Consider the following 16757-nt stretch of genomic DNA (forward strand, 5'->3'; position numbering starts at 1 on the left):
ATGTAGATATATATTTTTACAGTCAATATTTAATAATATTTTAAAAAAATATATACTTTGTATTTAAATAAAGTTACTTGTACATCTGTAGAGAAAAAATATTAAATATTCAAATAAAAACTTTTGCTGTCTGTCTATGATAACTTTATTTGAATTGAAAATATTTTTTTTAGCAAATGATATACGTAATCAAGAAAAGCAATTAATGATTTATAATTTTTTTGAATTTTTATTTCACTTAAAAATACTTTAATTTAATAATTGAATTAATAAAATTCAATATTTATAGAGTTATTAAATGTAATAATTAAAATAAAAATTATTTTATAATAATTTATCATTATTTTAATTATTACTAAATTAATTTGATTTTACATGTAAAATTTTTTAAACATTCAATACTAAACTGTAGACAATTTTACTTATTTATAAATAGATAGATAAATTTTGAACTTAATTAGAAACATTTATTTTGAATTGGTAAAATATATTTTAGTTTAATTAATATTTATAAAATTTTAATTTTTTTTACTCGATTTAACTTTCATGCATAGTGAGAATATATAAAAATAATTTTATTTATAACAACGAATAACAAATTTTGTTATGAAAATATAATTTTATTGTTAAATAATTTTTATAAATATATTTAATAAAGAATACATTTTATAATAAGTGCTATAAAAATTTAAAATTTAAATATTTTTTAAAATATATTTGATTAATAAATTTTACATTTAATTATAATTTATTGGTAGGATAAATATTTTATTACAGTAAAATATAAATTATTTTATTATAAATAATATTTTATTATTATATTTTAAATAATTATAATGTAATATTATCTTTACATATATCATAATAATATGGAGTATAATTGATACCTAACATTCTAATAAAAACATATTCGAAATGGTTTAAAAAGAGAAAATGCAAACAAACTCATGAGAGGTGCACCAAAATCTTGTTGCCTCGTCCTTTTAGCCCTTTGCTTACTCTTTTAAGTCAAAAGTCCACTTCATTTCATCACCATCGTTGATCAATTAAACATAAAAAACGATGCCAAAAGAACAGCATAGATTTGATCGACAATTTTGGAGCGTAGAACAAGTAAAGACGGCAAAAGCTTTTCTTATCCTCGTGGCCTTCAACTCCGATTATTGTTTCTTTGCTTCAAACTAATTTTGAGAAAACACGGGTGATTCCGTTAATATACTTCTCCTCGTTTAAAAATTTTAAATAGAAATAATACTAGTTTGTTACTTTAATTTTTAATACTAATTTTTCGGTGAAGAAAATTAAATCTATTATATTTTCTTTATAAAGAGGAGAAAAGCAAAAAGACTACTTTAAATCAATTTTTAAGAATTTGTTTGGAAGTGAATCATTTAGAAACTTTTATATTATTTTAAAATTTAAAAGTGAAAGTTGTTATTTAACTTTTTATATTTTTTAAATACTTGTGTTTATATTTATGAAAATATTTAAGTTATTCTATTTCTTAAATTTATAGTTATTAATATATATTAGATATAATCATTTATTAAAAAATAAAATAATACCTGTGAGCTGCATAAACTAATAAACTAGTTAGGTCTTTTTAGAAATGAAAACGAATGAAAAATAAACGTTAGATTTTTGATGCGAAAATGAATGGCATTGGTTAAGCGAGTGCTGACAGTGCAACCATAATAATAATAGTGATATTATTGTATGATATATGAGAAAAGGCAAAAGGAGGGGGAGAAGAAGAGAGAGTATTGGGATTTGGGTTGGGGGGTTAAGAGAGAGACAGGGAGTGGAGAGTATAATTCTCACAATCAAGTAAAGATTAGCAGGGAATCAACAATGGAGTGTAGTACTCATCAACCTAGTTAGTGGTCTCAGTCACACTGTAAAATTTACCTGGTTATTATCTCTTTTTTATTTTCTCTCAATGTATGCGTACGCATATGCAATTGCAATTGCAAAGCATTTCCGATCCAGAGGAAGAGAGCCTTTGTGACAGCTGTATCCACCGAAGAAAACCCAATCGAGAGAGATAGATTGTTGATTTTTGATTTGTGGTGGCAAGATCTCTCTGTGCAAACTTAGGGTTTTTGTTTGTGTGTGTGGCATGGCAACTGTTTCGAGTTCTAGCTGGCGCGAGGGCATGTCTTCGGACAACATAAAGGGTCTGTGCCTTGCTCTCTCATCTAGCTTCTTCATCGGAGCCAGCTTCATTGTCAAAAAGAAGGGCTTAAAGAAGGCCGGTGCTAGTGGAATCAGGGCTGGTATCACTCATTGTTCTCCTTTTCCCTCAAATCTCGCTCTTAAGGCATCGCGATTTGATTTCATTTCGGTTTTCGTTTCTTATAACTTGTTTTTGAACTAGTGCTTTTTGTCATGCTTCACTGATCTCTGCCTCTGAAGTTTTTGTTGACTTCTCACTCTCTTTTCTGTTGAGTTCATTTTTCATGTTTGGTTTAGTGGATGAGATGGATTGCCTTCAATTTTGTTAGGATCTGGAGCTTTTCTACTTTTGTTTGTTAACTAAGTTCAACTCACTGAAATCTCAAGTTTAAACTCCATGCGTTGCATTGCCTGGTTTTCTATACGTTCTCGTCACATTTTACAACACGACTAGAAGGCGAATAGATTATGTACTGTCTTGAAAAATATCTTCTGCGGAAACACTTTTATCTTCTCAATCTCATCGATTTGCATGGAACTTTTTGGTGATTTCAGCGATGACTTTATTGTGCTCCTTGGTATGGAGTAACGAGCGATCTAGGTTATTTTTAACGTTGTCTTTATTGTCACACAGAATTGGTGTTTGACGTGACCTGATCCTGGTTTTAATGTTTAAAATTGCGGTGAAGAAACTGTGTACAAGTTAAATGTTTTTATGTTGTTGCTAGTTGCCACTCATCAGCATGGACACCTTTTAGTTTTCTCCTGTAGAGTTTAGATACATTACATTCATTATGTTAAAATGGAATGGATGCATGTCGATTCTATTGACTCAGCCTCAGCTAGTATATATTAATTAATCTACAAAATAGTCGTTTCCTTGTATTTCTGGCATTTGCTTTACCTGCCAGGATGGATGTCATGGAAGTTAGTGCACTTATATTATAATGCTGTCAATAGTTTCTATTTTTTGTTCATTGTCTCCTTGATGGGTCACATGCAATGGTGACTGATTTTTCAAAGTTATCTTTGACAGGTAGTGGAGGTTATTCTTACTTGTATGAGCCGCTTTGGTGGGTGGGAATGATAACAAGTGAGTTATAAATGATTCTGTTTGGTTTTGAAATGATAAGCGAATTGAATGATGGCATTGCTTTTAGTTTACAATTACCGCTGCCAATGCTCATTGATTGACTGAAATTTATGAATTATTTTGTTGATTTTTCCTTTCCCAAGTGTATCCCTGGAGCTCTTTTTTTATTCCTTTCTAGTTGTCTTATGAGTGCAGCTGAAAGTACTGTAGTTACTAGACTTGGATAGATTGAGTTTTATGCAGAAGGTTTCCGAAGAGGGGCTTTCTTTCAAATGTTTTCCCCTTCATCCCTGTTTGGTTTACAAACTATCTGCAAAAAGTTAAAAAGTAAAGTTGCTATAACCTGTAGTGGTACCTTCCATCTAATCCGCCTTACTTTTTTTTTTGGCTCCATATATTAATGGAATATTTCTGCATGGACCTAAGGCCATTTAAATATACTAACAAATTTCTGCGTACAATTGATCAAAATGAGTTGCCTGTAACTTAAGTTAACATTAAGTGGATTAAAATTTCTATCTAACAAATTTGTGATTTGGACAGTGATTGTCGGAGAGATTGCCAATTTTGCAGCTTATGCATTTGCTCCAGCTATATTGGTCACCCCTCTTGGTGCTCTTAGCATTATTATCAGGCATGATAAAAATTTAGCTACAAATTGATGATTGACTCTTTGTAAATTCTGATTCGTGATGTTTCCTTGCAGTGCTGCTCTTGCTCATATTATTTTACGGGAGAGGTTACATATATTTGGAATTCTTGGTTGTGTTTTGTGTGTTGTGGGATCCACAACAATTGTTCTGCATGCACCTCAAGAACGTGAAATTGAATCAGTGATAGAAGTGTGGGATCTTGCGATGGAGCCAGGTACCCATGATCCTGCCTTAAATATCACTCTATTTACTCAATATATCATATTGGAATTGTGGACTATTAACCAAGAACATAATCTTTCTTTTGCAGCATTTGTCTTCTATGCAGCTTTGGTTATAACAGCTACCTTTGTCCTTATCTTCCACTTCATTCCTCTATATGGCCAGACACACATAATGGTTTATATTGGTGTTTGTTCCCTTGTAGGTTCTCTAACGGTACGTCTTAGTATGTGGTTGTTCTATGACTCTCTACCAGTAATTGTTCTCCCCTTGTTATTTTTTTCCCCTATATTTATAATGTATGATTTTCCTTTGACAGGTTATGAGTGTTAAGGCTCTTGGAATTGCCATAAAGTTAACTCTGTCTGGGATGAATCAGCTAATTTACCCTCAAACTTGGGCATTCACTCTAGTTGTAACTGCTTGTGTTCTTACCCAAATGAATTATTTAAATAAGGTATGATAGTTTTTCTTATTAGTTCCTGAACTATATTTTTATGTGATGTTCAATCATGTACTTCCTTTTGTCAACACTAAACAAGTCTTCTTGTTTACCTCTTTTGGTCAACAATTATCATGTACATGGAAATGTTTTGATTGAATTTCTATTATACCATTCAGTGAAATCCGTGGAAATATATGTTTATACTTTTTGGGAATGCTTTTTGGTTTTTGAATATTTTACCGTGTAATTTTTTCTTGATTGTGTTGATAAGAATATAAAATTGTCCAAGTAGTAATTTATCTTCACATCTGGCTTATGTTTCTTGAACCATAAGTCTTTTCTTGTGGAAATTTTTTGACTTTAAACATATTAGCATTGCATATGGCCTTGTGATCTTTAAGTAAACTATTGTGATTGATTGAGAATTTCATACCTTTGTTTAAAGAAGAACTAATTTGTCATATCCACTGTTAATGAATAAATAGTGTTGAATATGTAAAATAGGGAAAATGTAAATTTTTTTTTTCAATGATAGAAGGAAGCCCCATAAACTATTATAGAAAAATTGACAGCCAAATGAGGATGAAGCTCAACAAGGGAGACAAGAAATTTGACTCTCGCTTTTCAATTTAACTGATAAATCCTCTTCTTGTATATTAATGCTTTTGGGAAAACCCTTAAACTAAGTTTCTAAGTTTCACCTATGTGGCATGCAGACTGTTGGAAATCCATGGAAATTCTAAATCTTCCTTCATTTTGAACTGGAGCCACATATGTGCAGGTTAAATAGTTTTGGCCTAACACACAGAAACTGTGACTTTGTATGGAGAATACAACATGTGTCTAACCTAGTTCATAAGAAATATAATAAAAATGAGTGGATGATCATGAGATAACTTTTATGAGAAAAAAAAAATATAAGGAAATTTTTTGTTGGTAAAAAATTAAAGCAAGGAAAACATTACTGAAGAGTAGAAATAATGAATACCTTATCCATTACTCATTGTGTTTGAAGAAATTTTACTGTCTTGCTGTGGTACGTCTGCTATAAGAATATATTTTTCCTTCAAAACCACATGTTTTGCATTATTATTTAGGAAAGAGAACAGCAATCTTTTAGTCCATATTTTTCTTGAATCAGTAAAGTAGTGTTTGAAATTGATGTGTTAGTCTATATTGAAATGTCTCACAGGTGAATAATAAATAAGAATATCTGAGAAAGCAAGTGTTATGGGTTTTATAATTCAAATCTAAACAGGTTATGTAGCTGAATGGTTTATTATGAGAGCAAGTTCATTTTCTCTATAGCTTTAAATTGAAATTTGTAGAATTGAGATGAAACTATGTGCAGTTTCCCACTGCTGGATGTTGTTTTGGGAATGATTCTTCTACCTACTAATATTATGCAATTGCTTTTACATATCACCTTTTGTTTTTGTGTTTGATGGCTAGTTCTTTCTGCTTTATAATTAATGTTTTCATTTCTGCAATCAGGCACTGGATACTTTTAATACTGCAGTGGTGTCTCCCATATATTATGTTATGTTCACAACACTAACCATTGTGGCTAGCGTTATTATGTTTAAGGTATGTTTTGTTGCTAACTATATAGTTGGACACTGTTTCATTGCTTTACTTTTAAGATTCTATATATTGTGTTAAAGTAATCATGATTCAATGTATACTGTATAATCTGTGTTTTTTCTAAAGCCTCTTGGCCAACGATTGCATTTAAAGCTTAAATTATCTTTATAAACTGTATTATTGTTTGTTTAATTTCTGCTTGCCTTTATTTTAACATTAAGATAGAAAGCAATAGTTAAGAAAGATATGAATACATTAAGTTCAGATTTAAGATTTCTTTTGTGGGTTTACCTGTTGCTTCAAATTGCTTTATTAATTGCTCCATGTAAGTTGGAGATCTTCCGGCCTTCTGATTGTTGAGATTTATGCTAGAATTTTGTTAGACTCTATTTGGTCTTGTTAATTTGTTTAGGTTCAGGCATGTGCAAAGAAGTTCGTTAGAAGTTCCAGTAAGGAGAATAGATCAAATGGTGAGAAGTCCAATTGCTAGAGATAGAGGGAGACCAAGAAAAACTATATGAAAAACCTAAGAAGGATTTAGAGGTCATTAATTTGTTTATAGACATGATTTATGATAAGGGATTATGATGTCATTTGATTCATGTAGCTAATCTCATTCAGTGGAAAAAGGATCGGCTGTTGTTGACTTGTGAGCCTGTTAAGGTGATGCCTAATGTTTGGTGTTGCCACAAGATCCTCACCTCAATGATACTTGCATGCTGATTGTTGCCTATTACTTAGTCAACTTAATTTTATTTGCCAATCAAAAATTTTTTGGGCTTTGTTAATCAAAAATTTTTTGGGCTTTGTTTGGAAGTTTGAAGGGAGAGGGAAGAAAAGGATTTGAAGGGTAATGGAGGGTTAATACAAAATCTCCCCAATTTGGAGGAACTTAAAAATATAGGATTAGGAGGGTTTATAAACCCTCCCCTTCTCATCTAAAAACTCTCAGAGGATAATCGTAACATAAGTTTTTGCCTTTCTTCTATAAACTAACTCCCAAACAGAGCCTTAAGGTATGTTTAGGAGTGAAGTTATGGAAGGAGGGGGGGTTGGAGTGGACATTTTTTTATTTTAAAATTAATATAGTTATATAATAATTATAAAAATAAATTAAAAAATTAGGATATTAAGTTTTGTGTTCATGTATCATTTTATTTCTTTTATTTTAAGCAATGAACAAATTAGATAATATTTATTGGAAATGAAGTGAGAGATGAGTGCTGTGAATGAAGGACTGTCTACCGAAGCATTTCACCTAGAAGAATACATCCAATAGGGTGTGAAACCTTGTTTGTTCTTTCCCTTAAGTGTACATGTGAAATCTTCTGTTACACAAATAAGATTTGGTCTTTATTTTCATCACTTTAATCATCAATGTCTGTTCACTGTTTGCCATATTTTGAAGGTTGACATTTGATTGAGAATTGAATTTGATATCAGGACTGGGATAGACAAAGTCCAACGCAAGTTATCACTGAAATATGTGGGTTTGTGACCATACTGTCAGGAACTTTTCTTCTTCACAAAACAAAGGATATGACTGATGGTATGATCTAATGATCCAACTACAGCAATTTGCTTTAGAATATGCATTTACATGCTTTTGCTCACGTGCACTTCCTTGAGTAAGGTCTTGAAGTCTTCAAACTTGATTTATCAATATTATCTTCCTGTGCAGGTTTACAAACTTCTTTATCTATTAGACTTCCTAAGCATTCAGAAGAGGATGGTTTTGATGACGGTGAAGGCATTCCTCTTAGACGGCAAGAATCCATGAGATCGCCATGATGTATTCTTTGTGTGACATCTTGCATATCTGAACAAGCTGGAGGCGCTGGGGAGGGACTTTGCCAAGGTCATTGTGTATTTTATTTTACTGATTATTTCCTCCCCACCATATTTTTTTCCTGGTACAGTTGGAGTCGAAGGATGAGAGTGTCCTATCACTGTTCTTTTGGCCTCCTGATGATTATGCTTTCTGATCTTGCATTGTATACTCCACTACACTCCATACCGAAGACACAGGCCAATGTAATTTTCTGCACACTGATTATATATAGTGTACCTCAGTTAAATGAAAGTTTCATCATCAAATTTTGAACTGGACAGCGTAGAATTGTTATTATCAGTGACTGCCATTTGAATTGGAGCTGACCTTGATGCCTATCGGATCAAAATATGGAAATCAGTATTTGTAGATTTCAGGTGAAATGCATCGATGGATTGTTTGAAATTTTAGTTTTTATATAGATTTAGTACTACATTATCCCTGGAGTGGTTCTTCTTGCCTCACTTCCTTTATAGATTAACAAAATCCGTAGGCCCTTGGCTTGTTTTTCGTCACTTAAAATATTTTTGCAATCATAGCCTTACGCTGGGGATGAGGGAGCCTTATAACTTGAAATCCTTTGGGGGAGTTGGTTGGGGTAAACTTATAAAATGCTTACATGGAAGGGGAAGTTTTGGCTGGAGGGTTAGGTTAAAATCTGAGAGTCTATGCTAAATTCAAAATAATTTATTTCCATTGTATAACTTCTCATGACCTGGATATGTCGTCGGGGTTCTATAGGATTTGGGGTTAGAGCATGTGAAATCTCACTAACGATAATTGTTTCATCTCTAAAAGCATATAAAAATGTTGAAAATTATTGTTGAGTTCTTCTAACGTTAATGATGATTAAACCTTTCGGATTATACAGAACTCAACATAAACCTGGATGCAACAGGGAAATGTAATAAATGATGACGATCAAAGAAAAAGAAAAGGTTGGTTGAATTGAAAAAAGAAAGGGGAAATAAAAAACGAAAAATTGTGTTGAAAAATATTTAAATTTGTGAAATTTTTTATTTTTCCTGTACAATTGACGTCATGAATCATTATGAAACTTAGATTTTGAAACTTATAATCTATGTTAAGACAATTAAAATTTCATCTTGCTATCTAATTTTTTTTCCATAAATTAAAATTGACAATGAATTATCTTGATTGTAGAGTAGTTTTACCAAAGCTTATGATGTTACAGTTGGGTTTATTCTTTTATATTATTCTGCTATTTAATAGTGATAATTTTAGAACAAGTTTATATTAGAAGTGGTTGAATATCATTGGTCGTTCACTTAAACAGGCCTTCAATTTCCTTCAATAAAAATGCTATTAAATTGTCTTGAAAATATGGTTTCTCACATTTGTGGTAGTAACCATCTTAACTAAAATGTTAATAATATCTAGACTAAAAAAACATGTTAAGATCAATTTATGCTTTTTTTTCCCTAAGAGAGGGAGGAAGGTGGTGATTGGAGGAGGATAGGAGTGCGATTTTTACTATTAATTTATTCTAAAGAAGTGTGATGAAATTATTAACATTGAATGCTAACGTTATTTACCAACTAGGATACATACATGGAGCTCTTAAACTATGGTTAAAAACTTTGAGATTTAAGAAATTACACAAATCAAATTATTTAGAGGGAGAAATAATGAAATTTTTTCTCATTTTTTTTATAAACAATGTCATTTAAGAATTATATGTAAGTGATATAAATAATAAATTAATAACATTATATGCATACTTAACATTATTTTTATCAATGTCTTTATTTTGTTTTATTGATGAATTAGTTTAAATACTTACTTTTAAAAATTAAAACAACGAAAAAAACATTTTAACTAATTAAATTATACATAAATTCTAACATTATTGTATTAAATCTACCACAGTATTTCAAATATTAGTTTTATTAAAGTCACATACAATTTGTGTAATTTTTGTGAATTTGTTTTTGTACAAAATAGTTTTGTTATTCTTTTCTTAGCTACTTGCGTTGTTCATTAACGTTTTGATTCTTAATTAGTCGAATTTGAATTCCGATTAGCGTAGTCTTTATAATGCACTATATGATGCACGAAAGCAGAGAAAAGTTTAGTGTTGATTAATGTAAAACAATATATAAAAAAAATATCTACAATAATGTAAACCTAAATATTTTTACAAAATATTATATTTATTTTTAAATATATTTTTGTCTCTAAAAAAGACATAATTTTTTTTATTTTAATCTCCATATTTTTTTCTATTTTAATTCTTATATTATGATACTTTAAAAATAAAAATTTAATAAACTTATATACAAAACACACACAAATATAGAATTTATTAAATGAGAATATTTTTGAAATTGAGAGTAAAATGGATAAATTTTAATCATTAACTTTATCAATAAATGATTAAAATTAATCGTAGAAAAATAGAAAAAGAAACCCTTGTTGTTGGGGGAATATAGGAAGCGAAACAGAGTAAGGAGATGAAGTCAAAGGTTGGGAAGGGTGTTGCGATTGGTTTGTCCCAGTAAATAGTAATGGAAGGGAACTCCAAAGTGAAGGTAGCTGGTATTCTATGGTTGGAAGGTTTTAGAGAGGCGTGTTGTCTTCATCGCGTTGTTATTCTGTGTACGAGGTGAATCACCCTCTCATCTTCCATCTATCCAATTCATTCCCCTTCTCTTCTCAATTCTCATATTCTTCTTTCCTATCGCAGGTCGAGGAGGCTTTTGGTGCGAACAGGCCAGTGTTTCCTCTTAAATGGTTTCATTTTCTTAGGAAGGTATTTTTTATGCCACCGTTTTCAATAATTTTCCACCAGTGTTCTCCGCATATATTATTCATTGCTAGAAAACCATTTTCTGTTTTTCATTCACTTCTTAACCTAGTTGTTTTCTATAATGAAGTAATGAAACTAGCTTCAATTTATTTTAACGTAATGAATGATAATTTGTGGAATAGAATTGAACTATGTATATTTTTTACATGATGACATTTTGAAGATGACTGCAAGAGATATCTGATTGACAATTATTGGTTGATTGATACCTGCATATTTTTGTCATCCATGGATTGTCCTGCACGAGTCTTGAATCCAAAACCTACCTGTTTAATAATTTGAACATGTTTAAATTTTTGTGCAGTATATTCGTCCTAAACTCGGTTGTGATCCCGGCATTGTGGTGGATATTACCTGATGAATGCTCACAGTTTGTTTCTCATAAACAGTGTGACTTAAGGGGAACTTTGAAATTTTATTCTTTCTTACGTCTTGCACTCATTCAGCTCTTTTATGTAAGTATGAAGTACACTTTTCTTAATGTGCACATTGACCATAAAATATACTTTGTTGCTTTCTCTTATCCTTCCTTGCTCTCCAAGTTGGTTTTGTGTGCCTTTAAAACATGCATGGATTTTCTGTAATTATATATACTTAGAATCTTTTGATTATCCTGAGCTAATGTCACTTTGGCAAGGAAAATGTGATCATGTACTTTCCGCATTTGAACTTTTCGATTTTTCAGTTATCTGTATAATTCTCTAAAACAAAGAAATACAATTCCATAAAACAATCAAAATATGTTTCCTTAAATCAGAGTTTCGCCAATAAATTGCTCTTCATGCTTTGTGTCAAGTTAAATGGCCTCTTTGACCTGAACATTGACTTGGAAACACATTGAAACCATAAAATATCTTTCTTGAATCAGAGTTTCACCAATAAATTGCTCTTCATGCTTTGTGTCAAGTTAAATGGCCTCTTTGACCCAAACATTGATTTAGAAGCGCATTGAAGGTCTGCTAGAAATATGAAGCTTCAAAAGCAAGTGTTTGGCAAGCTAGTTGCATACTTGCTCAGAGATTTTTTCCTCATTTTCATTGATTAGATGCATTTTAGATATCTTTCTTTATCTAGTTTGCATGAAAAAAAGCTCCAAAGTTGAATGTGTTTTACCAATTAATCTTGTGATTGTCCTTGTTTTTCCCTGCAGGTGCTATGGTTTTACCCATTATATGTGTTTAGCATAGTTCTAAGCACCATCTGGTAATAGTTTCTTTTTAATCGTCTTTCCCTTATCTTTATTTTCGTGTTGTATGTATTGGGTCGTTCTTTATTGTTCATGTTCATTGTCAAGTTATTTCATATCTGTACGTGTCATCTATGCTAAGTAATGAAATTTCTTAAATCGGGTAAAGTAAGTGAAGTGCTTTTAAGAGGATTAAATATTCTCCACAAGATCATAAGAAAACCAAAATGTAGAAATATTTTAGCCATCCAGTCCCATTCTATATCAATGTAAACAATCCTACCCAAATAATAAGGCAGGTGTAGGACATGTTGATAACCAGTACCATTAAGCACAGTAGAAGTCCCTTTTCTAGCTTCATTATCTTGGTGAAGAAGAAAGATGGTTCTTGAAAATGTGTGGATTGTAGAATGCTAAATAAAGTGACTACTATTGATTAGTATCACATACCTATCATCAATGAACAGTTGGATGAGTTGGACAGACCCAGTATTATTCCATAATGATCTTTGGTCAGGTTTCCACCAGATAAGAGTCTAGGAAGAAGACACTCATAAAACATTTTTGAAGCTATTGATGGGCATTATGATATGAATGCTCCATCCACATCAGCAGATTGCAGTGCCCTGTCAACCTGCTACTATAATCCATTTCAAATCCTAGCTCATGTGGGAGAAGTGGCCTGTGAATTACTATTACCCGCAAAAGCATGCATTCATCAAGTTTCCCACATTTCGCAACTTAATCGCCATTGAGGAGCATCCAGTGGAGTTTGAATTGCCATATAGCTTGGATGTTGACAAACACATGCTGTCAAGCCTGAGACCATCATGGCTTCATGTGAGACCAGTGTCCCTGGAAAGATTGTTCCTGAATCCCCGATCCTTTGTTAATCTGAACCAGTACAAGAGGTTGCTCCGGAAGAGGAGAGTGGCATCATAAGCCAATTCCCATACTTCTGCCTTGAGGTCAAAATAGTTTTTAATAGTGGCCTGCAATGGAAATGAGGATCCAAATGCTAAGGCTTTACAGGTTTATTTTGTAGGTCCAAACCAAATTAGCTAGAGCTCTGAAAGTGTGTGGGTGCGGAAGTGAATTAGTTAGTTAGTGGAAAGAAGAAATCAATCTATTATAAGAAGGGGCAATCACAGAGAAGGGAGGAGGTCATTTTTCTGTTTTGGAGGCTGAAAGTTTGGGGCTAAGGTGGTTTCTCTATAGCTGGGAGTTCTTGCTATTATATTTTACATTTGTGTTCCTACTTCTTACTGAATTTAATAGTCTCCCTTTGAAAGATAGGATTATCAGAATTGCTAACAATACGTTTCTAGGTACAATGACATTGCCAAGTTTGGGTATGCTGCAATGGGAAGATCTAAGTTTACTGTAGAGAAAGACTCAAGCCAAAACAACCCACCAAATGTACAAAATGCTTATCATGTAAAAAGACCATCCGGCTTGGGAGGGTAAAGTTCTAATTATTAGTTACTTCATACTGCTGTATTTTTTTCTCATTTTCTAAATAAATACTATTAATTCTTAGTGGGTAAATCAGCTAAAAGGTTCAGCTACTGTGTTTGCTTAAGTCAGGGTCATGATTGGAATAAGCGAGCAGGTGTACTCGATACTCCTTTTGAGTGTTTTCTTTCTTGAGGTAATAAAATCGTTATGATCTGAGTTTCCATATTATTAATATATATGCCTTGATAAGGAGTGAAATTGATTTTGCTTACCAGTTAGATAACAAGCAATTTCTGACGTTATATGCACTATGCAGGTCTATGCAACAGGATTCATACCATTCATAGGGAAGGTGCTCAACTTTTTACTCCTTTCCTGGATGTATGCATATTACTGCTTCGAGTATGTGGCCCATAACTCCATATACACCTTTTGCTTGATATCCTCCTTTAACAGTTGAGTGCATGATTAAGAATATGCTTTTTTATTAGGTACAAATGGAATTTCAACGAAGTGGCTCTTGACAGAAGGCTGGACTACTTTGAATCTTACTGGCCATTTTTTGCTGGGTTCGGTAAGTTTTTTTATTAATGTACTTAACATTAACTCTATTAAGTTACCAGTTTGTTTAGTTAGAGAAAAATCATATATTTAGATCATATGGATTTTGTTTGAAATGTTATTATGGTTGCTTATGATGAGATAAAACAACTCTTAGTACTAACCTTAGGAGGAAGAGCACTTCCTTTTTTGTTTGTGTATATTTTCTAGTAAGAGATAAAACATGGATTGGTCTCTAGCACGTGTAAGAGACAAAATTATGGGTTGTTAGTGGAAGGATAACTGAGGGAATATGGATCAAGATTGAGGATTTTCAACTTCATGCCGTGTGAAGATATAAAGCAGAATGCCATATGATTCCCCGTGCTCCATTGCCTTCTTGGGCTGTTGAAGTTTAAAGTTCATTTTATAATTCTATTTTCTCCTTGAAGAACTTTGAATTGTATATTATACATAATATTTTATCCTTTGATTCACTATTTGTTTGAGATTTCTAAGTAATTTATGTGCATACAGGAAGCCCTTGCGTTTTGGCCATATTCTTTTTCTCTCCCCTTGTTAGTTATGGGATTATGGCTATACTTTTTCCACTGGTAAGTGTTACCACGTTGTTTGTTTCCCTTCCATTTCTTCTTTCTTCCTTCCACATTGGATTTGAATTTTTTATGCAATTTTTGTATTTCCTTTTGTTATTCAAAACTAAAACATCGTGTTATGTGGTCATGAATCAATATGATAATAAACTAGTATTGTATATTTCAGTTTGTTCTAACCGCAACTGGGTCAGAGGCTGAGCAAGAAATATCCTTTGAAAAACACAAATGGAGAGCTGCAGGAGTGGAAAGGCTTCCGATATTCTATGTTGCAGACAATGTGTCGTAAGCTCTTTCATTGCTTATCACTTTGCTTTAGATAGACGTTGCATTACTAAACTTAGCTACTAGGCAATTACCCCGAAAGGGCTCTTCATGGACTTCTAATAATGACGAATGGACTTGAACGTAGGGAGTTATCACTGGTGGATCTTGGTTATTATAATTTTAACCACATGCTTTGATTGGTGTTTATGTAGGATGTGGATGTTATCTCTTTTACCTCGGGAGAAAGGGAACCAGGTGCAAGACAGAAAAGCACAATAGGATTGGTGTAGTCAATTATTCTGGCATAAATGATGACTGGTAAGAGCATAAACTGTGATTTTATTTTGTATGCAGATATATTATCAGCATATATGGAACTCCCTACCACCACCCCTCCCCTTTCACCTCTACTGAAAGTTGATTATCAGCATAATGTGTCTCCTGTTTAATGCTGTAGGATAAATTATATGTAACAAGCTTATGTGGTGGACTGCACACTTACACGACTTCAGAATATGCAGAAGGTCACAGCTACTAACCGCTGCCAGACCCAAAATCACCAAAGTGGACCACGTTACAGAAAAAATTTACTGTGTTGGGTCGGCCCCAACTTGAGTTTTCATTTTAGGATATGTTTGGGAGTTGAATTTTAAAGAAAAAAAAGTCATTTTTTTTAAAAATTAGAAGTTATATAATGTTTATAAAAATAAATAAAAGATTAATATACTAATTTTATATTAATCTATTGTTTATTTTTTATTTTAAAAAATTCTCTCATCTTTTTCTTTTTTAAATTGAACTCTCAAACGTATCCTTAAACATCTTGGTTGTAGTCGTTCCACCACCAGCCGTAATAGTATGCTGAATCTAGTGTACATGCTACTGAACTCTTTCTACGTACTAATAATCGTGGTCAATATACTATATGTACAGTAACACGATCATTGAAATGAAGTGTGCTAATTTAGTAATAAATGTGCTCCGTTCATAACTTATCAATGAAACAAATTAATGCTTTTATCTGTTTATACATTTATTATATGAAGGAAATTACAATAGGAGGATGAAAAGCAGTTGTCATTTTTACAATAGGAGGATGAAAAACAGTTGTCATTGTTTAAATTATATTTTATTCATTTTAGTAGTCCTATATCATTTTATTTTTCCTTTTATTAGATATTCAAACATAAACTATAGATCAAAATGTTATCAGATAGAGTCGTCTACAAATAATTTGCAAACATATAACTTTGCATGTCCATCCATGCATGTAGTTTTCTATCCTTTTAATAAAAATTAACTTACTTAAATTGATTATATTGAATTTACTTTAAATAGACAAAGGAGCATGTAATTTCAAAACATTACTGTGATACAAATGTAACGCAATAATAATAATAATATAATTATCTTTTTTAAAATAGCCTAATTTGTCAAGTCTAAAAAATCTATAAATGGCCTCAAAATTGACCGTTTTAGGTAAATTTTTTTTCAAAAAAGTAACCTAATTTATTTTATTAATAAATTTCACGTAAACTAATGTGAATTAAACCATAAATCTTCAATGAATAGTTTAACAAATTCTCATTTCTATCAATAACATATATGTTAGAAAAACCCATTATTTAAGATGTGCTAAAAAGACATTTATAAATACAACATTATAAACTGTTTATTTTATAAAAATATTAGAAGTACCTAAAATAACAATACAAACATAAATAACCTTAGAAGCTACCATGCTCATTACACAAAGAGGATAAAAACAAAGACAACAAATGTCGTCTTAGTTAGACTAGTTATCCATTCTTAGCAAGTATAACATGCATCAAATGAAGATAAGGTGTAAATTTAAAAAT

The 16757-nt window shown here is 31.7% G+C and overlaps 2 protein-coding genes across 4 annotated transcripts; both read left to right on the top strand.

The window, feature by feature from the left end:
- Positions 1-1763: 1763 nt before the first annotated feature.
- On the top strand, positions 1764-8412 carry LOC113868707 (probable magnesium transporter NIPA4). The gene is made up of 9 exons (XM_027504539.1): positions 1764-2276; positions 3212-3268; positions 3812-3902; positions 3975-4135; positions 4232-4359; positions 4463-4600; positions 6083-6175; positions 7616-7721; positions 7854-8412. Exons 1-9 carry the CDS (start codon positions 2120-2122, stop codon positions 7961-7963), a joined length of 1041 nt encoding a protein of 346 aa, XP_027360340.1. The 5' UTR covers positions 1764-2119; the 3' UTR covers positions 7964-8412.
- Positions 8413-10439: 2027 nt separating this feature from the next.
- On the top strand, positions 10440-15567 carry LOC113848990 (protein EI24 homolog). Of its 3 annotated transcripts, none has more exons than XM_027478501.1 (12): positions 10440-10629; positions 10711-10776; positions 11138-11288; positions 11984-12036; positions 13348-13482; positions 13607-13670; positions 13794-13879; positions 13969-14051; positions 14555-14631; positions 14801-14916; positions 15111-15216; positions 15353-15567. In XM_027478501.1, exons 1-11 carry the CDS (start codon positions 10532-10534, stop codon positions 15175-15177), a joined length of 996 nt encoding a protein of 331 aa, XP_027334302.1. In that variant the 5' UTR covers positions 10440-10531; the 3' UTR covers positions 15178-15216; positions 15353-15567. The 3 variants fall into 3 exon arrangements, with proteins under 3 accessions (XP_027334302.1, XP_027334293.1, XP_027334311.1); XM_027478492.1 differs by having other exon boundaries at positions 15356-15567; XM_027478510.1 differs by lacking the exons at positions 15111-15216; positions 15353-15567 and having other exon boundaries at positions 14801-14920.
- The last annotated feature ends 1190 nt before the right edge of the window (positions 15568-16757 follow it).

This window comes from Abrus precatorius, unplaced genomic scaffold (genome assembly GCF_003935025.1).
Source record: "Abrus precatorius isolate BTA unplaced genomic scaffold, Abrus_2018 Scaffold10, whole genome shotgun sequence".
NCBI classification, from domain to species: domain Eukaryota; kingdom Viridiplantae; phylum Streptophyta; class Magnoliopsida; order Fabales; family Fabaceae; genus Abrus; species Abrus precatorius.